The 24,399-nt window shown below is 56.9% G+C and overlaps 8 protein-coding genes across 8 annotated transcripts; 3 read left to right on the top strand and 5 right to left on the bottom strand.

Moving 5' to 3' along the window:
- Positions 1-276: 276 nt before the first annotated feature.
- MKK02DRAFT_45474 (uncharacterized protein) lies at positions 277-1,431 on the bottom strand (the record flags this gene model as incomplete). The annotated part of the gene is made up of 1 exon (XM_053093435.1): positions 277-1,431. One exon carries the CDS (start codon positions 1,429-1,431, stop codon positions 277-279), a length of 1,155 nt encoding a protein of 384 aa, XP_052946543.1.
- Positions 1,432-2,291: 860 nt separating this feature from the next.
- On the top strand, positions 2,292-2,864 carry MKK02DRAFT_27632 (cytochrome b-c1 complex subunit 7; the record flags this gene model as incomplete). The annotated part of the gene is made up of 3 exons (XM_053087376.1): positions 2,292-2,405; positions 2,525-2,644; positions 2,769-2,864. The coding sequence occupies 3 exons, from the start codon at positions 2,292-2,294 to the stop codon at positions 2,862-2,864; spliced, it is 330 nt and encodes a 109-aa protein (XP_052946542.1).
- Positions 2,865-3,060: 196 nt separating this feature from the next.
- Positions 3,061-4,424, bottom strand: MKK02DRAFT_33885 (uncharacterized protein; the record flags this gene model as incomplete). The annotated part of the gene is made up of 7 exons (XM_053088810.1): positions 3,061-3,247; positions 3,315-3,446; positions 3,510-3,882; positions 3,983-4,054; positions 4,138-4,160; positions 4,242-4,289; positions 4,369-4,424. The coding sequence occupies 7 exons, from the start codon at positions 4,422-4,424 to the stop codon at positions 3,061-3,063; spliced, it is 891 nt and encodes a 296-aa protein (XP_052946541.1).
- A 1,110-nt stretch (positions 4,425-5,534) lies between these two features.
- On the bottom strand, positions 5,535-6,370 carry MKK02DRAFT_45471 (AP complex, mu/sigma subunit; the record flags this gene model as incomplete). Its single annotated transcript, XM_053093434.1, has 5 exons — positions 5,535-5,636; positions 5,810-5,862; positions 5,949-6,069; positions 6,167-6,298; positions 6,347-6,370. 5 exons carry the CDS (start codon positions 6,368-6,370, stop codon positions 5,535-5,537), a joined length of 432 nt encoding a protein of 143 aa, XP_052946540.1.
- A 270-nt stretch (positions 6,371-6,640) lies between these two features.
- Positions 6,641-9,808, top strand: MKK02DRAFT_25655 (dipeptidyl-peptidase; the record flags this gene model as incomplete). The annotated part of the gene is made up of 11 exons (XM_053087069.1): positions 6,641-6,910; positions 6,964-7,168; positions 7,218-7,842; positions 7,894-8,197; positions 8,244-8,425; positions 8,480-8,703; positions 8,741-8,848; positions 8,902-8,977; positions 9,025-9,274; positions 9,335-9,654; positions 9,706-9,808. 11 exons carry the CDS (start codon positions 6,641-6,643, stop codon positions 9,806-9,808), a joined length of 2,667 nt encoding a protein of 888 aa, XP_052946539.1.
- A 143-nt stretch (positions 9,809-9,951) lies between these two features.
- Positions 9,952-13,383, bottom strand: MKK02DRAFT_24875 (uncharacterized protein; the record flags this gene model as incomplete). The annotated part of the gene is made up of 5 exons (XM_053086945.1): positions 9,952-10,236; positions 10,291-12,268; positions 12,314-12,790; positions 12,838-13,070; positions 13,114-13,383. 5 exons carry the CDS (start codon positions 13,381-13,383, stop codon positions 9,952-9,954), a joined length of 3,243 nt encoding a protein of 1,080 aa, XP_052946538.1.
- A 427-nt stretch (positions 13,384-13,810) lies between these two features.
- On the bottom strand, positions 13,811-16,295 carry MKK02DRAFT_33881 (uncharacterized protein; the record flags this gene model as incomplete). Its single annotated transcript, XM_053088809.1, has 3 exons — positions 13,811-15,420; positions 15,617-15,938; positions 15,990-16,295. 3 exons carry the CDS (start codon positions 16,293-16,295, stop codon positions 13,811-13,813), a joined length of 2,238 nt encoding a protein of 745 aa, XP_052946537.1.
- Positions 16,296-18,088: 1,793 nt separating this feature from the next.
- MKK02DRAFT_33880 (uncharacterized protein) lies at positions 18,089-24,020 on the top strand (the record flags this gene model as incomplete). The annotated part of the gene is made up of 22 exons (XM_053088808.1): positions 18,089-18,103; positions 18,154-18,185; positions 18,235-18,516; positions 18,612-18,706; positions 18,766-19,246; positions 19,297-19,620; positions 19,686-19,753; positions 19,805-20,288; positions 20,344-20,451; positions 20,503-20,657; positions 20,854-20,916; positions 20,977-21,143; positions 21,210-21,290; positions 21,355-21,386; positions 21,442-21,747; positions 21,858-21,952; positions 22,014-22,563; positions 22,613-22,939; positions 23,008-23,075; positions 23,127-23,604; positions 23,673-23,792; positions 23,837-24,020. The coding sequence occupies 22 exons, from the start codon at positions 18,089-18,091 to the stop codon at positions 24,018-24,020; spliced, it is 4,515 nt and encodes a 1,504-aa protein (XP_052946536.1).
- Between the last annotated feature and the right edge of the window lie 379 nt (positions 24,021-24,399).

The following is a 24,399-nucleotide window of genomic DNA, read 5'->3' as shown; positions in this document are numbered from 1 at the left end:
GCAAGCTGACACCCAAGCGCGGAGGCGGGTCTAAAAGGATCGCTCAAGAAAGGATGTGTCTTGTACACACGTGCAGCTGACCGCTGGACCTCCATACATGTGCGGACGACCGCTTAACTGACTCGGCGTCCTCTTGTGCAGCCTGCTGACACTGACCAGGAAAGCCTCCATTTATGCTATGCATCGGCTGACATCATATATACATGAACGACGGAGCACAATCGCACGGGATGTCAATGATCCATCAAGGTCCTACCCTGCCTCGTTGTCTGAAGACTACATCCCGCCTCCTAGATCTCCCGCCTCGTCCACACCAACCACCAAGCGCTCCACCCTGCCCAAGGATCTCTCCGTCGCATCGCCCTCCAGCTCGGGTGGCGGATACTTGCTCCGGTAAATACGGACGATCGGCTCCTCTCCCGCATACATCACAGTCATCGTGCGTATTCCTCCGCGACTCGTACGATCCACGATGATTGTCGCATGAACGACTCCGTTTCCCTCTCGCATCCCATCGCGGCTTCCCTCTCCGCCACTGTTAACAACCGCCGGATCCGCTTGCTTTTCCTCGACGCATAGCACTTGCACAGGCACCGAAGGCATCCAAACATGTCTCGACCTCCTCAGTCGCTTCATGACAGCGACCCGCCGAATTTCCTTTCCTTCGTGCTGAAGTTTGGTCAGGACCCTCTTCAGCCTATCCTCCAGCTCCTCCATCCGCTCGCTCGACAACTTCACCCCAAGCCCCTCCTCCACGCCGACAGCGATAGTACGAACAGTCCCAGGCTCAGTGACCACACTCCAATCCCTCATCGTCTGACTGTTCAGCTCGTCATCCGCGCCATTCGCAGCCTTGTATCGATCCTCGCTATACCGCCTCCAATCGTCCCATGCATTGTCCGCTGTCCTTGATCCCGGTCCAAAGCGCCAGAAAACACTCTCTACCATCCCCTCATCCCCGAGTTTCAGGTGAACCATGATTTCCCCTGCCCATTGTGCTTCTTCACCTCCGTCTACGGGGGGACTCACCCAAGCAATCAGCCGAACAGTACGGCGCGGACCAAGAGAAGGCCAATCCTGTACCCCATCTTTGTACTCGATCCGCCATTGCCGGTCAGTGGTACCCGGGAGGTGAAGGCACATTGTGGTAGCGGCCAGGTAGACATGAGGAGGGATTGGCGGAGGGCGGATGGCGCGGGCCCAAACTTCGAGGATGTACAGGGTCAGGTCGTCTGGTAAAGGGGTCCTTGGGGGTGTACGGGGGAGCGGAACGAGAGAGTGGGGCTCAGGGGAGGAAGTTTCGACTGGATGGGCTGGTATAGGGGCGGGGGAGGCGATTTCCTCGGGTGACTGATCTGGGGCGGATGTAGCGGGAAGACTGAACGACCCGGTGTTGGTCTGCGTGAGTGGTTGATAGACATGCGGAGGCATGATGGGATCAGGCTTGTCAGATAGTGGGACTGTAAGGGATCACGAGGAGGATGGGGTATACCCTTGTGAATTCGGAGGGATTGATTCTTCGACGCTCAGAGTTCGGTTAATGCTAGATATGCTGCAGCTCAGTAATACGTATGCGGCAGCGGCACCTGCTCGAAGAATCGAACAACGAGGTACAGAAGGAACCAGGGCCTGCTGTAGTCCATAGACCGTTATGACCGTATATAGCCATGTGGATGGAAGGGATCACTACTGAAAGGAACCCTTCCTGGTGTCGGAGACACGGAGATTGCTGCCACACTAGGCACTGAGGCGCCTCCTGGGGCCCTTGCACCGAGAAACATACCTGGCTGTCACCTCCCCCGTCTCCTATATTGCAGGGTGGAGCTGGGAGTCGACAGGCGCTCACTGACCAGGCGATCCCTATCTATGACGGTAAGGCACGTTCATCGCATTACATAGTAGAGTACGAGCTGAGTCTCTCGCTGCCCGCCGCCACACCGACAGCTGGCTGAATCGCCACCCAAATCGATATCCGTGCGTATCCTCCGGTTTCTTCCGCTCTCGGCCAAAGTGGTAGGCCCAAATAGAAAGTCGAGTTGTACGTGACTTTGCAGGCTGCTCCGATTCGACAAGCTGCTACAGCGGAACTGGCATACATACATCTCCCTCCCATACCTACCCTTCCCATACAATCAAAATGCCCGTCCTCGGTGGTCCTCTCGGTCTCTCGTGCGTCACTTCATCTGCATAGGCGAAATCCGCTCGATCTCAGCGAGAGCGGACATGCCGATCTGGATCTTAGAGCTAATTCTTCTAGTCTTGCCCCGGCGCTCAAGGCGCGGTTTGGCGGCATGTACAAGTCGCTCAAGCCGCTCGCGAATGCCTATGCGCACATTACGGGATACAGGCAGCACGGGCTGCGGTATGATGATTTGATTATTGAGGAGAGGGAGGATGTGCAGAAGGTGCGTTTTGCCGGGGTATTTGAAGTAGGATCAGACAGCCGGGAAGAAGGGATGCGACGTGGAACAGGCGGAGATGGTGGAGCCGGCGGGCATGAGGTGTGTGGGAGCTGACATGACAGGCTCTGACCCGTCTGCCCCAGCGAGAATCGTACGACCGTGTATTCCGGATGAAGCAGGCGTTCCAGCAGTCGGTGCTGCACCGTGAATTGCCAAAAGACCAGTGGCTCAAGCCCGAGGACGTGAGTTGCTGCTTCTTTCCGTCTGCGGCTCTAGTTCCTGCGAGGCGGAGATGTACAAAACACACCCGGCGGGATGACTACCGACGTGCCGCATTTCATGTTGGTATTATGGCTAATCTTGCAGGACACACGATACCTCGCCCCTATCATCGAGCAGGTCGCGAAGGAGGACAGCGAGCGGGCCGAATGGGACTCGCTTGTCGTCGAGAAGAAGAAGTAGAGGGCGGAGTTGTGCGTTGCGTGGGATATTGGGGCTCAGGCGGAGATGTTGGATGTCGGATCTGGGAGGCCGGGCGATGGAGGGTCAGGGAGATGGCAGCGGAGAGTTTGGGAGATGGAGACTTGGAGAGAGAGGGATCGCTGGCAAACAAGAGGGATCACTCCTTGACCCATGCATCCTGCTAGTTTCTGATACGTTAACCAGGTGCCGCACCACCTAATCTCAGACCCCTGGCTTCTTCCTCATCTTCCCCTCGGGCCGATATTGGCGGTTCGGCCTTGTAGATGACTCGTTGGGCAAGGACGGCGCAGTCCCAGCATACCGTGAGGATCGCGGTGACCTTGAACTGAAGGGGTGCATTGCGGATGAAGAAGTAGACAGTCCTGTTTGTCAGCTTCAGCAAACCTGCAAGAAACGTAGGTAGGAGGAAGTGAGGAAGCCGAGACTTACTTGAAGCTGTCCCCAAATACCCAACCGGCGAGGGTGGATGATCGGAAACCATAGCATGTTTTCCGCTTATAGTTGGCAATGAATTGCGGGATCGGCAACGTGGACTCGATGAACAGCGCTATGAAGCCCAGCCTGTAGGCGATCAGCTGACTGTATCTCCAAAGGCCATGAGCTCGGAAGGGCCCATCAGCTCACGCATCGATATACCACTTCCACCGCCCAAACACGACCTGCGACACCCCCAGAACCACAATCAACCCCGCCAAAAACTCCAAATACTGGCCTAGCGCAGCCCACTGCCAGAACCCGAATGGGCGTGAGGTGAACATCTCGGTAAACCGGGATTTGCGCGATCGGGGGAGGTTGCCTATACGTGCATGGCCGGACGGGCTGGAGGGGCGATGATGTGAGGGGTAGTCGGGAGAGGAGGATGAATCTGGGGCGTCGAGCATGGGGGAGAGAGGAGCGTAGTCTGCAGTAGGGGAGGTGGGGGAGGGACGGTAGTGCAGGCAGATGGAGAGGAGGAGGAGCTGTGAGACGATTAGGAGGATGGACTGAACGAGGAGGGCTGTAGTTTCAGTGCGGCTCAGTCATGTAGTAGAACGATTCCGGCTCTCAGACGACGGACTTCGTCAGGATCATGAATGAAGGCAGGAGAAGGAGCTTACGGGTTTCAAAGCGATTGCCGAGCCAGAAGAAGATCCGGATGATATTGGCGATGAGCAGTACGCCACAGACGTCTATCAGTACAGTCAGTATATAGCCATCAATAAGGCTGGCTGATGCCTCGCTTTCCGCTGTAATTAAGTGGTTGGCGACGTACCATGCGAGAATCCTGAGGAGTCCCTGGTACATCAGCATTTCGCTCTTTATCTATCTCCATGTGCTTCGGGGCTGCACCGCCACGCCAGTGGGAGACAGACACACTTCTTCCGGATGATACTGACGGCCTGGTCCACATAGACTAGCGGAGGTCTGCACTTGTCAGCTACGAGGCCCGCCTCGCCCGAGATTTCGAGATGAGCGAGAAGGGGAAAGGGAGAGAAGGACTGACCCGACCGCCATTCCCACCCCCGCTATTGTCGAGATCACATCGCCTGCAGAAGGCATATCGCCCAATCAGACCGTGTTGAGCTTCTCTGGGCTGCTCTGCGCTTCGTGAGTGAAGGATGAGGTACAAGAGGCTGAAAGTTGGCAGCTTCGCGTCTCTCTTTGGGCGCCTGGGTGGTGCGGGGCCCCACATTGACGTTTCACCTTGTGACCGTCGATCTCGCTGAAGAAGTTCCACCTCCCGCTCATATATCGCCTCTCTGACTGCTCTACCTATCTCAGGACAACGCGAACAAGCTTAACAAGTACTTTGCGCGTGGATACAGAAACGGAAAGGGCCACGAACGGACAGAAAATGGCATCGCAGGTCCCGCCGTCGAAACGGCCCTTGGCCGCCGAGGATCGTCCAGCTCCGCCGACGAGGGCGAGCGAGAAGCCCGAAGACTACAAGAACACTTTCAGAGTAGGTCGACATCTGCGAAGCTATCAGTGGCTTCTGCCACTTGGTGAATGTTCACGCTGACTCGCTTTAGGGACGGGCAACGACAACGAAAGTGAGCTTCACACCGGTTTCATATGGACCAGCAGGAGCCTATGCCTAAAGTACACAGGCTGATGGGTCCTAGTACGCAGATCCATGTGAAGCAGCAAGTAAGGCATCACTAGAGTGTCTGGAACGGACACATTATAATCGGGAAGAGGTGAGCTCTGTCGTCCCGTCCAGATCGGGTACATCACCCTGATTGTGGATATTGAGCTGATAGCGCCTAGTGTATGGACTTCTTTCGGGCGTATAGGGAATGTAAGGGGAAATGGGTAAGCCATGTGTTCCTCTTGACACATGAGATGATGCGGCGAGGAGCGGGTGCAGCGGGCTGACTCAGCTAGATCGAGCAGAGGAGAGAGGACAAGCGGCTAGGGAGAGATTCAGTTTGAGCCTGCCGGTGTGAACGCAGGGAGAGCGGCGGACTATGGACAGCTCGGCTGAGCAGAAGGAGAAGGGGAAGAGGGGAGGGACGGGATGAGGATATGTAGGGGAAGGTTCCAGGAAACGCAAGCGGCCGATCTGTATGTACCACGTAAATACAACATGCATCCCATACTCTATCCCTACACAAGCGTCTCATAAAACCCGGCGCCGAGTAATAGCGATGTTCTCGCTAGATAGCCTTATTCCAGCTTCTCGAGGTAGTCTAACCTATCGAGAACGACTTGCTTGCTCGTCTCTTCTATTTCGCCCGCAAGGAAGATTTCGTCTAGTATTGCGTAGACCTGATGGATCAGCTGAAGTCTGGCAGTCCCGCCTGTCTTGTCTTCGTTCGTGGACGTCCACAGCCCCACATCGCGAAAGAGTAAGGGGTAACGAAGCTGACAGGGGAAGGAGTAGAGGGAGGAACTCCGACGACATAGGAAGCAAGAGAGGGGAACGCTTGCAGGGCACATACCTTGTAGAAGGAGAAGACGAGATCCAATTCACAGACGTTCTGGAAGAATGCATCTGGCAGTATCAGCATCTTTACATATGTGGTTTCCGTACCAGCTCGACACCCCAAAGGGAAGAGGACAGCGGTTGCGAAGACTCACCAAGGACCTCCACGAAGAGATGTATAGCTTCGAGGTATGCCAGCTCATTATCGTTCGAATCGACGCAGCAGCAGAAGAAGAGACCGGCATATCGGCGGTAGACGATCTTGTCGCTCCGGAACTAGTACCGTCAGCTATGTCCTAGACTCTACCCCATGGGCAAGGGTCGAACGAGACCGCTCAGTCGAGCAGCGCGAGGTGCAATTGTTTCAGCTCACCTCGACAAAGTTGGACTGATATTTCTGATCTCGAGGCGCGATCAGGCGATGCACCTCGCCGCGTAATCTGACCTTCTCGTCGTCGTCATAGGGTGTGTACCATTTGGATAGCCGGGTCTTGCCTTGTCGATTCTGCGGTGTGAGCTTTGACCCAGAAGTCCAAGGGAGACTGGAGCTCACTTGGACGAGGATGAATTTGATCATGGTGATTTTTGGCGCTTGATCGCGCTCCCAGTATTCCCGCTTGGGTCCTATTGATGATCTCAGCTGCTTGGAGCTTGACCTGGTGTACACGAGTGATATGGGCAATGGAACGTCGCCCAAGCTGTCCTCGTCGCCGTCATGTCCTTCGTCAACACGTCGGACTTCGCCGAATACACCTCCACTTCTGCCTTTGTGCCCGTTAGATGCCCCATCCAGTCTCTCGCCTTTGCATCTGACCATACAACCCCCTGAGAGGTACTGACGGCCGTCATGTCGGCCTACACTCCCCTTCCAGGCCCATCCAGCCCGCCGCGTCACATCGATACCCACGCAATTAGGCTGGACGACTCCCCTCCCCGTCCCCCACGCCGGTCGCTCGAATCGGACTCGGACGAATCGGACATCATCTATCGGGACGCGCTGGACGTGGAGCCTTTCGATGAGAAGGATAGACGGTTCAAGGATGAGGGCATGATGGAGAGCGGGACGGGAGAGGATGGGGATGGTGAGGGGCAGGGTTATGTGACCGAGCCAAGAAGGGTGAGTCTGGTTTGGGCGCCGGTGAAGGGGAGGATCTAAGCTGAGACCGCAAGCTACGGCCACGGAAGAGGTCAAAGAGGGTTCTGGCTGCCCTGATCGGTATACTGGTGCTTGCCGGTCTCATTGGAGCGTTTGCGGGCACCGTGTACTCGGTGCCGACGCATCTGGTCAAGTCTGGGACGAAGCACATTACAATGGACCACATCTTTAATGGAACATTTGAGGTCACCACCAAGACTCTGAACTGGGTCAAGGAGGGTAAGTCAATCCTGATCTGCTCTACTTCTCTGCCATCCTGATTGTCCAGCACCGGATGGCACCTTCTCCCGCCTATCCGACGAGCGCAACATCATCCTCTCCACCGTGTCCAACATGACTCACTCCTCCCTCCTCGTCAACTCCTCCCACGTCCTCGACGCTCAAGGCCACCAGCTCGACTGGCAAACCTGGCGTCTCTCCCCCGATGGCAAATACGTCCTGTTCCGCTCCAACTCGGTCCAGCAATGGCGTCACTCGACGCGCGGCAACTACTGGATCCACCGACTCTCCGACGCGTCCACCTTCCCCATCACCGCTCCGTCCGAACCACCACAGATCGCGTTTGCTTCGTGGTCGCCGGTCGGGCACGCTTTGGCCTTCGTGCAGTCCAACGACCTGTACATCATCCCAGAGAAGGAGATGAGTGGAAAGGAACCGCGCGCGGTAAGAGTCACGACGGACGGGAGCGAGACGGTCTTTAACGGCGTTCCCGACTGGGTGTACGAGGAGGAAGTGTACGGGACAGACTCGGTCTTGTGGTGGTCCCCCGATGGCCAGACGGTCGCTTACCTCCGAAGCGACGAGACGGAGGTCAAGAATTATAGGCTGCAGTACTATAATCCAACCGGAGATGCCTTCAGCGTTCATCAGTACCCTACGGAGCTCGACATGAAGTGAGTGTCTTGGCATCTTCCAACATGTCGGACCGCGGAGCTGATTCCCAGATACCCCAAGCCTGGCACGCCGAACCCACTTGTATCAGTCCACACCTTCTCCCTCGCCACCTATGCCGAGACAGGCTCCCTTCCTCGTGCGAAACAAGAGCTCTCTTGGGACGCCGCCCTTCCACTAGCAGACCGCATCATCGCCGAAGTCGCATGGGTAGGAGGCGACGCGCTGCTCGTCAAGGAGACAGACAGGGCAGCCAGGAGGGGTAGCGTGGTGGTCTTCCAGGGATCGGAGAAGGGGAAGGTGGTGCGGAAGCTGGGATCCGAAGGTGAAGAAGGAGACGATGGCTGGATCGATGCGGTATGTCCTCCTTTCTGTTCGCATAGATCGTGGCTAATGGAGACAGGGACAAAATGTCAGGCCGATACATAGTGGGATCTCGGGATACCTCGACATTGTACCCAAAGATGGGTATAACGCGCTAGCATTCTTCAGCCCTGTTAACGCGACCAAGCCAATATGGATCGACATGGGGGACAAGGGGGAGGTCGCGCAGATATCAGGTGTGGACGAGGATCAAGGCTTGATGTAATTTTGCTATCCTCTCACAGGCGAATGAGTAGTAAAGCTGACAATAAATAGTTATTTCGTCGCAGCTCAACCCTCGATCGATCGGCATCTCTTCTCCGTGGCCATCCCCCGCGCCGTGGACGGGATCGGCTATGACTCGTCCCGCACGGCTCTGACTGATGTTTCTGCTGGCGGGTACCATGAAGTTTCGTTCTCTCCCGGCGGACGATACTACGTTCTGCAGTACAAGGGCCCGGACGTGCCCTGGCAGAAGGTCATCGAGGCCGGCGAGAAAGGTATGCCCCTCCGTTGTGGTGATTGGCTGGTGCTGAGGAGTAGGTTCTGCGCAGCTATTGGAGGGGAACGAGAAGTTAAACCATACGCTTAGCGAGTATGCGAGACCAATCATCAGCCGAACTACGCTCGAGAGCGACGGACATAGTGAGCTAGTTTGGCCTGCTCATCTCCGCAGAATAATCGAGCTGACACGACAGCTCTGAACATGCTCGAAATGATGCCGTCCACCCTGGATACCAGCGGCCGGAAGAAGTACCCGGTACTGATCCGAGTGTGAGCTACTTCCTCTTTAGTGCTTCTCCAGCACAGCTGATCCTCAGGTATGGCGGCCCCGGCTCTCAGACCGTTTCCAATAAGTGGGAGCGCGATTGGCACACATACCTCGTCACCGAAAAGAAGTATATCGTCATCATGGTCGACGGGCGCGGGACTGGCTTTGCCGGACGCAAGTTGCGAAATCCGGTCAGGGACGATTTGGGGCATTGGGAGGTTGTGGATCAGATTGCGGCGGCTCGGGATGCGGCGAAGCGAGTTTATGTGGATACTTCCCGGATCGGAATCTGGGGATGGGTCAGTTACGATATCCTTCTGCTGGCCAGGTCGAGAAGATTCTGTAGCTGACAATGGCAGAGCTACGGTGGCTACATGACCTGCAAAACCCTCGAGGCCGACTCTGGCGTCATCTCCCTCGGAATGGCCGTCGCTCCTGTTACGAATTGGCTCTACTACGATTCCATCTATACCGAACGATACATGTCTGTCCCTGCTCTCAACGAACAGGGATACGTGCAGTCAGCAGTCAACAACGTCTCGGCGTTCGGCAAGGTCGACTTTATACTGGCGCATGGGAGCGGGGACGATAATGTTCATTATTTGAACTCGGCGAGTTTGGTGGATAAGTTTACGCAGGAACATGTGCGGGGATGGAGGTTTAGGATGTTTACGGATTCGTGAGTTGCTTCTGCCACGAGCACGAACGGGACGCTGAGCTGATACGCTAGGAACCACGGGATGAACAAACGCGAGGCGTTTAGAGAGGTGTATGAGTGGATGACGGACTTTTTGGATGAGAAATGGGGGCGAGGGGGAACGATCAAGCACTAGGCCTGCGAATTTGGAGCAGTCTCTATGCATCGAGGACGATTACTTTGGTCTCCGCTGGCTTTGCGTGTATCCACATGCTCTGTAGTTGAGTTCATCATATACAATTTCGCATCATCAAGATTCGTAGCTTCTTTACACCTGTCCTATATCGGCAACATGGGCGTCCGGCTCCTATCCATCGGTATAGCCTCATACTCGCCCGCCCCTGCCCCCGCTGCCGCCTGCGATCTCCTCCGTAGACTCAACCTCCGTAAGAGTGGCATAGTGCTAGACCGCCGCTGGATAGCCTCGCCGACGCCTGCGAATGAGCGGAAGGTAGTATGAGCTGCGTCGCGAGCAGAAGAGAAGAGGGAGGGGATACCGGCTGATAGGCCGCCGGGTGTGAAGGGGTCGCCTGGCATGATGGATGATTTGGGTCTGCGCCACCACTGACGAGTCAGCTTCGGTCTCCTCGGGAAAGAGAGGATTGCGGCTGAGCTTACCTTCAATGTCAGACTACTAGCCACTACACTGACACTCGAGAACGCCATCGCTGCCGCTGCCATCATGGGGTGCAGATGTATACCCCAAGGCAGAAGTACACCCATCGCCAGCGGTATCATGAGGATATTGTAGCAACATGCCCAGAGCAAGTTGATCCTGATCTGGCGGTATATCGTCCTCCCCAGATCCAGCGCCGCGACGACGTCCAGAAGGTCCGAGCGCATGAGCACCAGATCCGCCGCTTCGATCGCGACCGACGTGCCGGATGAGAGGGCAATACCGAGCGAGGCAGCGACGAGGGCGGGCGAGTCATTAATACCATCGCCAACCATGGCGACGCCACGCTCGCCGTCCCGTGCCATGAGGTCCCGGACGATCTTGGCTTTTCCGCGTGGGGAGACACCGGCGTAGACTTCGTCCTCGTCGATACCGACTTGCTGCGCTATGGCCCGAGCAGTAATCTCCGAATCGCCAGTGAGGAGGGAGACTTGGATACCCATCCGGAGAAGAGATTCAATGGCATGGGCAGACGAAGGTTTGGGCGCGTCCGCGAGTGCCAGGGCGAGGAGAGGAATGGCAGTACCGTTCCGTACGACCGAGGCGTAGACGACCGTTCGGCCCGCCTTCATCTGCGAGAGCTCGAAAGCTTTCAGAGAGGCCGAGGGAAAGGCCGGACCGAATGCCTCGGAGGATTTCTCGTCCGAACGAGAGACGTAGTCAAGTTTTCCGATCCGGACCCGTTCTTCTATTTTTGCGTTGGAGAGGCGAACAACCGCCTCGATGCCCTCGCCAGGGACCGACTCGAAGTCCGTGACTTCCCCGGTGGGAGCGGTGAAGCGGGACTGGATGAGGGTGTCCTTGCCATATGACGCGACAGCGATGGCGAGCGGGTGTTCCGAGCGGGATTCTGCCAAGGCGAGGAGGGAGAGTACCGTGTGACGCTGGAGCGGCGACGCAGCCGTTGATCGGGACAAAGTGGACACGTTATCCACCTCGAACGCCTCCTCGCGAGGCGGCAGATCCCCGACTGCCGCCCAGGACACAGCGACCACCTTCATCTTTCCCTCCGTTATCGTTCCCGTCTTGTCCAGCACCACCCGCCTAATCCCGCGACACGCCTCGAGCGCTTTCCCGCCCTTGATCAATATCCCATTCTGAGCGCCGACGCCTGTCCCGACCATTACCGCCGTAGGGGTGCTGAGACCCAGTGCACACGGGCACGCAACGACGACGACCGAGATGCACAGCTTTAAGCAGACGCCGAATTTCGATACGCCGGGAGAGTGGAAAACATCCGGAAGGTCCGAGAGGAGGTGTGATATGATCATCCAGGAGAAGAATGTAACGAGCGAGAGGGTGATGACGGCGGGGACAAAGACGCCCGCAACGCGGTCCGCAAATTGCTGGATAGGCGCCTTGCTGGTCTGGGCGTCCTCGACCAGCTTGACGATTTGAGAAAGGGCGGTATCGGCGCCAGCACGCGTGACGCGAAAGTTAATGGTTCCGAGGCCGTTCACCGTTCCGCCGATGACTTGCGAGTCAACGACTTTGGGTACCGACAGGGCCTCACCGGTCACCATCGACTCGTCCACGCTGGTAGAGCCGGTCAGGACAGTTCCGTCCGCTGGGATCCGCTCTCCAGGAACGACCAAGACGATGTCATTGACCTGTACGAGCTCCGTTGGGATCTTACGAGTAGCCGTGGATGTGTCCTGGGCGCCGTCCTTGGCAACGGGATCGACAAAAATGGTAGCCGAGCCGGGGGTGAGGGACATAAGATCGGTCAATGCCGCCGAGGTCTTCCCTTTGGCGAGATTCTCGATATATCGGCCCATCGAGACGAACGTGATGAGCATTGTAGATGTGTCGAAGAAGGTCTGTGGGCGGAAGTCGACGTCGGACGAGAACATGGCGAAAAGCATGCCGAGGACCGAGTAAGTGAAGGCGGCGGTCGTTCCGAGGACAACGAGGACATCCCTGCTGATCAGCGATGTTCCTCAGCCCACCCCTGATACTACTCACATTGTCGCAGCCTTGTGCTTGACCGCCTTCCACGCGTTGGCATAGAACCGTCTCGCCAAGAAACACTGCACCGGTATAGTCAATGCCAGACACGCCAAATCGCCCAAATAGATCCCCGTATACACCCGCCACATCGTCCAGCCCATCAGCCACATCGGCATGTACATCGCCAGCATGCTGATGACGAAGACTGGGATAGCGAAGGACGCCGACAGGATCATCATCCGGCGCCAGAGTGCCGTTTCTCGGTGCTTCTGCAGCGACGCGAGCTGGTCCGAGTTGTCGGATGAGGTGGGAAGGAAGGAGAGCTGAGGGAAGGCCTGGGCGAGGTCGTCGATGATACTCCGGAGTGAGGTGAGGGCTGGAGCATGCCGCAAGGAGAGGTGGGTATGGGGGAAAGGTAGAGTGGCGGCTTGTACGCCCGGGAGAGAGGTAATGGTCGATATGATGGAATCCACCAAGCCATCATCCGCGAGACTAAGAGATCAGCTTAAGATCAGCTGCCCATCAGAAAACCAACTGACCCGTATACACGTAGCTCAACATCCTGGATCTCGCTCACTTCCACCACTGTCGCCTCGAATCCAATGTCCTCCACCTCCTCCGCTATCCGCGCCTCATCCCATTTGACTCCCTTGGCGTCCTGCCAATCCGCGTCATATTCCACCACTCCTCGCTCAGCGAGCAGTGATATCTGGACCGAGGCTATACCGGGCTGCATGAGCTGGGATTCGATGGCTGCTACACATGCGCCGCACTATAATTAGCACAGCCCCTAGGCTCGGGCGCATTGGACCTACAGTCATTCCCCCTATCTTGAGCTCCACCCGCTTGATATCCTTATCCACCATACCGCTGCTTGACGACTCGCCAAGCTTGGCTTCTTCATCGAAGAAAACGCCTGTGGAGGGGGACGTTGGGGAAGTGAAGACCGCAGTGGCGGTTTGAAGGATGGACGCCAGGATGGAGCTGGAGTGACGGCGATGATGCCCCACTTGCCGGCCAGCGGTAGTGCGGATGGATAGCGTGGGTGAGGAGGGGGTGATGAGAGGTGAAGATGGGCCGGCCATCTTGTACAAGAAGAGACTTGGATGTAAAAAACGAAGGGGTGGCTGACTAATATCCCTATAGTTGAGGGCGGCCGGTGGCCCCGTTTTGACAAGTTCTTTCTGGCCGTTCCCGGGATTATCTCTCAGTAGCTCCCTCGACGTCGGTCTCGAGGCATAATAAGCACAAGAAAGTCAGATATAGATGCAAAGTGATGGTCGTCTAGGCGACAACAATAGCTGTTGGGTGGCCAAACGACCTTTACGGCACACAGCCAAACCTTATTCATCCCACCATGGCCGCAAAGGGGCCTTTGGGGGCCGTCACACCTCATCATGCAGGGCTTGGGTAACCGGTAAAGGCTGGTGTCTTGGGCAGGTGCAGATCTACATACTACAACTATGATATCTCTGTACAGACTAGCAATTGAACAGTAGCTACTCTCTTCGTCTACACTAATCCCCCTATCGTCCCCGGATGCAGCTCCGGCATCGACCACTTCCACTTCCCGCCCTCCTTCTTCTCCTTGTTCGCCTTGGCCTTGACCTTGACCGCCTTTCTTCCTGGCTGAATGACGCTGCCTTTAGCTTCACGTCCCTGCGCCTCCTGATCATCCCCCTCTTTCCCCCGCACCTCCGGCTGTGACGATCTTGGTTGGATCTTGCGAGGCATTGGCTCGGATCCGAAAGCGAGCGAGCCAAAGTACTTGGTCTTCGGCCCAGCGACCTTGGGGCTGTCTAGTAGCGACTGGCCAGCCGAGTGCTTGAGTATAGACGAGGGAGTGCGGAGAGGGGCTTTGGGGGTGATGTCCGCCTCAGGAGAGAGGAAGCCGTGCGTGGCAGTCGGGGTGGTGGGGTCGGCGACGATTGGCAATGGGATAGCAAGGAAGGTGGTGCTCGAGTTCGGCGTAAGGACTGAAGCTTCCTCGCTGATGGTATCGATGGAGTGGCTCTCGCTCAACCCCATGTCCGAGCCGAAGGCCGTCCCGACGCTGAGCTGGCTCGCTGCGCTGATCTGACGCCTGTGACCGACTTTGCTCTCGCCGCCTTCCTCCGCACCAACCCCCACAAATTTCACCAATCGCCCCTCCCTCGGAGGTGGACTGGCCCACGTCCACTCCTCTGCCTCATGAAGCGCCTCTTCCGCCTCATTCACCCCCGCACTGGCGATGAGGTTCCTCATCCTGTCCACGCGCTTCACCTCCGCGTACAGATCTGGTGCCAAACCAGTGCCCCGCCGCGATGTGCTCGGTACCGGCCGGATCCGGACGCATGCCTGGGGAGATAGCGGGGTCTGGTAGAGGGGGATGACGATCTCTTGGTCGGACCGGCGGCTCGTCCGATCGCGTGGCTCCGCAATATGTTCGATGGCGAGCGGAGAGGGTTTGGGGGAGGGGAAGAACTCAAAGTTCAGGATGGATGCCCGCCAGGGTGATGACGGGGAGTCAGAGCCAGAGAAGTCGATACCGGATGATCGAGCGCTTTTGGGCGTCCTGGGGGTACCCAGCGTACGAATGCGCTTGGAGGAGGGGGAGGAAGTCATAGCGGTTTGGGAGTGGCGCCAGGCGCGGAGATGGGGAGCGGAGGTGGTTCGACGAAGTACGAGATCACGCTCGACGAGGTCCAGGCCGGAGAAGGGGATTGCGCTGAAGTCGACCGGCGAGCCGAGGACCGGGGACAGGGGGATGGAAGCGATGGAGCTGGACCGGAAGTGCCTTGTGGGAACAGGCGAAAGAGGTAGCGCGGGAAGAGGAGGAGCGTCCGCCGGGGCGGAAGTAGCAATGGGGAAGGGATCCAAGACAGATTGAGCGCTGATCACGGAAGCGTTGGACGGCCGACGTGATGACGAGCAGGAAGGAGTGTGTGAGGAGGAAGGGCGGGAATGAGGGAATCCGGTAGAAGGCTTCAAGCTCGATATGCGAGCTGGTAAGCTGGGTCGCTTCCTGCTGCTGGTTCTGCCAGGGATGGAGGGTGGAGTGGACCGATCAGACCAGTCAGAGCGTTTTGACGAGCTCGAGGAGATGATGGACGAGCCGTCAGATGGGGTCGGACGGTGTGTGCCTAATATAGATCAGCTATTGCCTGTACGAAGTGCGCACCCGCTCTGCTCGCTCCTTCATCTAGCGTGGAGTGTGAGACGTAGCAAGATGAACGGTAGCATGATGAACGGGGAGCCAGTCATCAGGAGGAACAGGGGCAAGGGTCCAGATTTGAGACATTGAGAGTGGCTCCGTCGCGCCTTGAGACATGGACTCACGATAGGAAGCAGGGGCGACTGTGGCTTCTTCTCCCTTCAGACTGCTCGGCTTCTCCTCGTCTGGTGCGCCTGAGGGGAAGGAGATGTGGATGGTCCGGCCACTGTGCATCGATCCTCGTCTGCTCGGTGTGCTGAGGCCGAGCAGCGAGTCGCACGACGGGGTGATGCGGAGCGGACCATGCTTCGGCACGGGCGGGAGAGACCATTCGGACAAAGGTGGGAGAAGGGGTGAGTTGTCGGGTCGGACGTGTGCATCTTGGTCTGCGTTCGGCGAGTCGGCGAAGGGTGAGACAAAGGCGCTTTGAGTGGGTCGAGGTGTGAGCTAGATGATTAGCTGACGTTTCGCATGGGCAGAGACTCAGGTGCTACTCACCATCAAGACCCGGGTCAAGTCTCCCCGCGCTGTGTCCTCCCCATCCGCCATGAAGACATCATCTCTGTGAATCTTGCTGCTCCCGGCCAGATTCAGCCGAGGCGGTGGGCCGCGCTGACGCGACACTGAGAAGTGCTGGGGCGTGACGAGGACCGGCGAGGTAGGAGACGCGATCGACGCGCTGGACCCGCTCGAAACTGACGCTGTCCTCTTCGTTCTGATGCGCGGGGGTGTCCGACCGGCGGAGCCCATCTTGGTCTTGCGAAAGGAGACGAACGAGGTGGCGAGGAAGCTGTCACTGTCCATGGGGGCCTTGAAAATATGTGGGCGAGAATGCGCAGTACAATGTCCAATCGACCGATTACTCCTTCATGAGCGTCTATCCCAGTCAAATCTCCGCATACACTTCTAGCTCCTCTCGTCCCTAGGGCAGCATCCTGCAGCACATGCACCACTGCCTGCCTCCTGCTGCCTTCTCCCTAGATCCTGACTGCTTTAGACTCACCTTTTTAGACCTTTTCCCTGCGGAATCTCGGCTCACACGGACTCCGGCGCGACGTGACGGCAGCGCTCAGCGTGACCGTGCCTGAAAAGGTCCGGGGATCTCGAGAAGGTCGGACCCGCACGGCTATGTGGAAGCCGGGCGTCTATGCTTTAACCAAGTAAGAAGATGTGACCGAGAGAGAGGGAGAGGTGCAGTGGATGGCGGAGAAGTGGTTGAAGATGGAAACTGGGTGAGACAGGGGAAGTGGAAAAGTCGACAACGGACCCCATTCCTCATCAGTCACGCCGCTTTTCGGGGGGACGCTACAAGCTGTGTGCGGGGAGGGGAGGGTGAGAGGACCCCTTTTCCATGTGCGATTGATGGAGGGCCCTGATCGACTTGCTGACGAGTAGGTTGGACCTCTCGCCATCAAGATCTAGCAAGATCCAGTGCGGACGAGAATTTGATCTCATCAGCTTGCGCGTGGAGACTGACGCGATGACGTTGCAACGATCACTGACTTAGCCCTGCCACTTCCTCGATCCTCCTTAGACTGCATGCATCCGGCGAGCTCAGCATATCCAGACCCCTAGTGGACCTCTTGACCCGCTAATCCGCATGACTCGTACTTGACTTGTACTGGAGGCGGGCTGCAGGCCATCGAGATCACGTACTTGCGCATTATAAAAGTTCCACCTGCTGCAGGGTTCAATCAGCTGAGCTACTCACGAGCTACATACTGTGATTCGCAGTCAGCCTCTACTTTAATTGATAGCAGCGGCCGGGCTTAGCGTTTACAACAAGTATTGGGAAATATGGTCTGCAAGGAAGGTTACCAATGACTGATTTGATCTGGCCTCGCAAGCCTGCTGACCGGCTTAGTCCATCCTCCGAACCTCAGTAAGCTGTTATACTTATGCGCTAGCATCCAAGAGCAGCATCGAGGCCATTTTGGCCCTTGGAGTTGCTCTCGTCTGCCTCAAAAGCATCGCTGATCCTCGCAGCCGGCCTGGAAGACGGACAATTCGCGGGCCAGATTTCGCGACTCATCGACGTGTATAAGGAGTCTGTGAGCTGGGAAGTCACACATACCTAGTAGACATCTACCAGTTGACGTGGGGGGGTCGTAAGGGCGAGCATTTTGGGAGGCGGCTCCTACAGTGCAGCTGCAATGAGCCATATAGGCAGATGCCCGTATGAGTGCCACATGGGTCTCGGTCTGCCACACCGACTCGCCACATTCCTCGGCGGAAGCTAACCTTATTTGAAACCGACCAATCGGGGTTTTGAAGCATCGCGCTAACTGGCAGTGGGTGGACCTCTGTGACACCATACATACTCCGCACCATATACTACCAACCCCATACACGCCACCGGTCGTCTGTTATGCTAGTCATTCGAGCGGAGGCACAGCTGTAGGCACTGACTCGCTGATGATGAGGGGTGGAGAGAGGCTTGACGTGATAACGATGGGAAAGGAGTGTGTATGTGCACGGGCAAAACGAGGCACCATCGGCGGAATTTTGATGCGCTCACTGACGATGTTTACCTCTGCATTCTTCTTTCACTATCACTCAACTGTCACTGAACATCAAACAGAGCTTATCGACCAGTCATGTCCCGCACGAGGGTGAGCTGGGTTCGCAACGGTCCGACACGGATGCCGCTGACACGTAACAGCAGCCAATCCCACCCGCCGGGTACAAGGTTAGGTCAGTCATTTCCTTCCCGCTGCTGTGATCATGGTGCTGACATCGGTAGCTGGTCAGACTGTAAGATCAATGTCCTCCTCGACATTATCGCCCAGAATCCGGAGTGGACGCAGCTCTGCCTCGGTGAAAGAGTCGCGAAGAGCGAGGGAAAGAAGCTGCACGCCGCCCTGCTCGCCATCAGTGTTGAGCTATTCGATAGCAGTGATCCTCTCTGGTTCGACGATATGCAAGCAAGGGGCTTGATCAGGCTTGACAAATTGAGCAAGGTGTGGAAGGCGACAACGCTGTTGAGCGATACGAACGTATTTCAGGTCTACCGTAAAGTCCGCCGGTGAGTCCCTTCTTTCTCTATTCAGACGCTATCTTCATCAGTCTGGGCCATCTTCCCTCGATGCAACAGCGTTGGGAAGACTGCTGACTGCTCAGTCTGAGAGATTCCTTCAAGAAAACTGGCGAATTAGGGATCAAGGAGGAGTGGCAGAGCTGGGCGGATGTCAAGGCAGCCAAGGAACCCTTGTACTGTGAGTGCACTTCCTTCTTCTGATCTCGCTCTGATAATCGTAATAAGCTGATGCCATAGCCCGAATGCAGAGCGACTGCCCCTTCTACTTCGCCCTCCGCCCTTTGTGCGATCTGGCGGCTTCGTCAGCCGACACCTCTCGCTTCGCCTCACCGTCCCCATCCCACAGCGATATCAGCGACGCGGAGTCCTCGCCGTCTTCGAATCAGCCCCTCACACCTATCAATGCGACTATGACCCCTGCTTTCAACACTGAGCAGGATCAGGCGCAAAAGAAACGGCACGTCGAGCCCGGATCCGCACACCATTCCAAGCGACCCCGGATGTCGGAGGGGACCGGTAATCCTAATGAGCGACGAGCCCCTCCAGACTCAGCCCAGAGTTCTGGTGTTCCCAGCAGCAGGGAAGTCATCGATCTGACCCGCTCTCCATCTCCGTCGCTGCAGCAACCGGGGCTCACTCATGCTATGCGCGAGTCGTATCAAGGCGACGCTCTTCGACCGCCCGTACGGGCTGTCCCATCAGCAGGCTACCTGGACGAGTAGGTTTACAGCCCGTTCTTGGCCTTATCGGAAGCAGCTAACCCAGTAGAATCGACTGGATCGATCCCCGCTACACTCACGTTTTCCTCAAATCCCTCTTCAATCACCCCCACCGTCAATCCATCTTCGTCCCCGACCTCAATTGCCCGCAGGCCGGGCAATCCCCAGGCGACCTTCTCAAGGCCCACAGGGGCCTCTACATACACCTCAAGTCTCAGGAGGTAGGACAGCGATGGTTGCTCGAAGCACAGCAATGGGGCTGGGTGGCTCCGAGCCCGGAGGCGGCTCAGAAAGGGGTAAAGAGATGGACTGCGACCGCGAGCTGGCCCTCGTTCAAGCAGGAGGTCTATGGATTTGAGGTTAGGCTGAACATGTGAGTCCACTGGTCTGTAGAAATGACCGAGACGAGGTATACTTTGAGCTCAGCTGATCATCCAGCTTGCGTGACTCATGGAATGATGGGACGTTTGGCGGGGCACTCGAGCTGTGTCTTGGGGGTTGCAGTGGTATGTCTTGCTGCCTGGAACGATCCGTGTTGTTCGTTAGCTGATATGCAGTCCCCGACCAAACTTGGGGTGGGATGATGTTGCACCTCTTCGGACCGCCGGGACAAGCCAAGACGATGCCCACCGCTGAGCCCTCAGTACCCTCGGCACCCATGGCCAAGCAAGCTGCTCCTCAGTCAATCAGCAATCCGCGCAGTCTTCCGCTTCAGGCACAGGCTCTCGGTGCCCGTAGCCCGGTCATCGAGCTCAATTCTCAGGCGTCGGCAATTGCTCCCTTGTCCACGAGTCGACCCCTGCAGCCATTTGACCAAGGCTTGATGAGATCTGACTATGATCCTACGATCCCGCGCCAACAAGCTCGACACCATGAATGGATCCGTCTCGCAGACGACCCTAATATGGGTGCGGTAGCCCTTCCATCGAGGTGGCTCAAGCTGTACGACGCAACATCCGATCGGGCGGGGAAGAACGAGATCTTCGAGATGGGTCGGGCGGAGATTGTCATTGAAGCGATTTTAGGCCTGCAGGCTGTCAAGTGAGTGATTCAGTTTTGCCGATAGCTGCAAGGGGGTGGGTGAGCTGACTTGCAGGGGACTTAGGAAGAAACACACCCTCCATCAGATCGGGTTCGACCTCGAGACACTCCCTTCTCGCCACCTCACTCAGAAGTTCGGGGAGATGGTCATCTCTACCGGAGGGTGAGTGCCTGCTGCATGTCAAAATGGCTTCAAGCTGTGACTGATTCTCAGAGACGTTCAGACCGTCAATGCGGTCCGGAAACTCGGCGGTACGAGTGTTCGCTTCGAAATCCACCTGTTCCCCGAGTTTGACGCGGTGCGGGAGAGAGCTTACCTTGCGGGCCGGTTGTACAAAGTCGGTCTCATGGAGTATTTGAGGTATTTGGGTACATGGCGCAGCAGCTGAGATGGAGGTCTGGGGTGAGGGGCAGGAAAAGGAGCCGACATTTGTTAACTTGTTGAGAGCTCGATCATATGCAATACATCTCCGTGTCTGAGATCGCACATCAGAGGGACCTCAATCTGCTAGAGTGCTGATGGCAACTGCGTGTCGGCCGAGAAGAGAGCTTGGCCACCACCCAGATCGCCCTATCGATGGACCATCACCGCCTCATTCCTCAGCGGAAGCAACCATGGCAGACGGCCGTGAATACATAGCGTAACAACGTCGCCCGCCCGCTAAGCGCGTAGCTTACGCTTGAACAGCTATATCTTTCGGTTCACAGGAAGCATCGCAAGGTCCAGCGTGGTCTGAGGATCTCGCTTCAACCACCTACGATGCTGTTCTCGGTGCGGTGAGGCTTCAGGCAAGCCGCCGACCTGCCGCGGCGCGATGGCATGCGAAAGGACTTGGGCGCCTGTGTGTGCGGTGTGTGTGTATCCAGGTCACGCCGTCACGGCGAGCAAACTTATTGTCAACTTGAGCCACCACTTATCAGGCTCTTACTCATCATCATTGTCATAGTATATCTATGCGGGCTATGTTCAACGCCCGACAGTCCCGAACGGGCAAAGCCGAGGTAAGTCAAGCTCGAGAGTCGAGACCAGCTGCGGAACGGGCAAGGATCGCAGACTGACAATCAGCCCCTTATTCCTTATGCCGGGGTAAAGATTCAGTGAGTCAGGCTGCTCTCCTATCAACTCAGCAAGCCGCGATGATCTGACTGTCAGCTGGCCGGAAAGGAAGGTTCGAGCTCTTCTCGACATCATCAAGCAGAATCCTACATACCCCGAGCTTTGCTTTACCGAGCGAAGCGGACCTGGCAGACTGCCTACTGCTCGTCGGGAAGAGCGGCGTGATGCTCTTCTCGCCATCAGTGTTGAGCTGTTCGATACATATGACCCAAAATATCTAGACGATATGAAGGCGAGGGGGTTGATCAAGCTCGACAAATCGGGGCGGTGGAGATCGACAGCGCTTCTAGACGCTGCACCCGACCAGCTGCCTCTCTTTGCGGTCTACTTAAAGTCACGAGTGTGCGTACATTCCTGCTTCCTAATGTTCCGCTGTGATACTTGTGTCATTGATGTCGATTGGCCTATCCCTTCATTAATATTTCGCTTCGGCGGCTAAGCTGACTTCTCAGGTTGAAGCGGTCCTTCGAAAAATGTCGAGAACTTGGAATACAGAATGAGTGGAAAAGCTGGGAGGATGTCAAGGCTGCAAAGCATCATTTGTGCAGTATGTGTCAAGACGGTGCTCTGGAGACTGATGTGCACAAGGTCTGCTGCTGACTCTACAGATCGGATGAAGGCGGACTGCCCTCACTACTTCCTGCTTCTACCCCTGTGCGGGCCCGTACTGTCTCGGAGCCGAACCCACCGATTCACCTCCTCCTCTTCCTCCCCCAGCGATTGCGAGTCTGAAAGCCTCTCCCCACCTCCGTCGCCACCGGCCGCATTGGCATCGGTGACCCATCGGATCCAAGCGGGACCAAAGCGGTCGTTGGGGTCTCGCCCAGATCTTGAGCGCGCGGATGCCGGCTCCAGCAAGCGTCGCGCAACCTCTTTTGGGGGACGAGAGGTCAACGGTCACACCCGCTCGCGCACCTTCTTCGCTCATGGCCACGACATCATCGACCTTACCCAGTCGCCCTCTCCGCTCGTAGAGCTACCCGATGTGGCTTTGACTTTTGAGCATCCGCCCTTGCCCCAAGTCTTGCCGTGCGCATCCAGCGCGTCGCTCACTGTACCTCGCGGGCCGATCCATATCCCTCCGTCGTCGACTTCGCAACCGAGCAACTCGCTGGGTCTACCCCAGCCAGTCAGCCCAGCTGTGGAATTCATCCAGACGTGAGTACATTCCAGCTCTGTACAGCCTCGCTAGTAGCTGACAGAGCAGAATCGACTGGTCCGACCCACGCTATACCGTCGCTCTTTTCACGAAGCTGTACCTTCACGCTCGATCCCGATGTCTCCTTCTCCCTGACCTTCACCCCAGCCCGCCTAGCGATACCAGCCGCGAATCCTCCAAGGTGATCAGGGACATTTACGTGCATCTCATAGCTCAGCAGGAGGGGCAGAGCTGGCTCAAGTGCGCGAGGGGATGGGGATGGGCAGGTCCTCATCCCAAGGGGAAGGAAGCTGTTGGTGTGTTGAAGTGGAAGGCGAGTACGAAGTGGCCATTTGCGGGACACGGTGATTATGGGTTCGGAGCAAGACTTGACGGGTGAGTAGCAGCTCATCCGGAGATCTCGGTCTGGACGTAGAGCATCTGGGCTGAGCTGACACAAACAGTCTTCGTGCGTCATGGAAGGCAGGAGACTTTGCTGGAAAATTGGAAACGTTCCTCGGCTTGTGCGAGGGTGAGTCCCTCAGGTCCATAAGCGTTCAGGTATTGGTAGCTGAAGCTGCAGTTCCGGATCAGTCATGGTCCGGGATACTGTCGTTCTTGTTCGGCCCGCCCGGTGATCCGTCAAAGACCCTCTCGTCGACGCCCGCTTACACCGTCCGGCACACGCAGCCAGCGCTCTCCACGCGCAAGCCGTCAGAATCCCGGATGTCTGAGGATGTCTCTGGCGTCTGGGTCGAGCGCACTACTGCCCGGCCCTTCGACTGTCGACCATCCTCACGTGATCTATCCCCTCAAGCTCCGGTCGGTCAACGTGGTGAGGCGTTAGCAACAGACCGCGTGCCCTCGGTGATTCGCGATCGAAAGCGGCTCGGCGAAATGATCCGGTTGGCGACCGACCCGGAACTCCGTTCTTCCGATCTTCCTGCAATCTGGCGGAGGCGTTACAAGGAGGCAGTCGACTCTGCAGAAAGGCAGGAGATCTTCGTGATGGGCAAGGCAGACATCTACATCCAGGGGATTATAGGCTCTCATAGAGTGAAGTGAGTCACCTTCGACAGGCTAAAGGTGGTGGGCTAGAAGGGGAATGATCAAAGCTGACGGTCAACAGGGAGCGGTACGAGCGAAAGCGACCTTGGTCCACTTTCCACGAGGTAGCGTTTGATATCGATACCATCCCATCCGGGCGTCTGCGGGAGAAGCTCAGAGATCTGGTCAAGGCCACTGGGGGGTGAGCATGAAATCCTCGCCTGATATTATGGGCTAATGAGTCAGGCATGTTATCAGCATCGACAGCATCCGACTTAAGAGCGGACGCGGCGACACTGAGCGCTACGAGGTCCACCTATTCGCCGAGCCACGTCTACCTCGGGGGAAGTGCTATCGGCCAGGTGTGACGCGGAGGTTTGGAATCATTCAGTATCTCGACCTAGTCGCTGCATCTTGTACCATCCGTTAGATCTGAGGACATGTCATGGATGTACTTTTGATATGGAGAATCCGTAAGCCAAGCTCATGGCGGATCGCGGACCAGTTCATGGCGACTGGCCCGAGGCGCCTGGCCCCTGCTCTCCCAAACGATCCTCGGCGGTCATTTCGCTTTAGGCTACAGAAAGACATGAGCAGCTCCACGATCGTAATCTTCATGCGCTGTGCAGAGCCGTTGCATTGAGGCTCCGGTATTATCTGGCTCCACCCACATGCTCCAGCTCCAGCTCTTCAGCGCTCCAGCTGCAAGATCGGACCGGTCGCGACCCGCGGAAGCATTTTTGCCACCCTCAAGAGAGCCTTTTGTCCGCCACTTTGCCTAATTCGGGTGGCTGGCTATGTATCCCGCA

The sequence above is a fragment of the Dioszegia hungarica genome (assembly GCF_025882075.1).
Source record: "Dioszegia hungarica strain PDD-24b-2 chromosome Unknown MKK02contig_8, whole genome shotgun sequence".
NCBI classification, from domain to species: domain Eukaryota; kingdom Fungi; phylum Basidiomycota; class Tremellomycetes; order Tremellales; family Bulleribasidiaceae; genus Dioszegia; species Dioszegia hungarica.
This window is presented reverse-complemented; position numbering and strand designations above follow the sequence as displayed.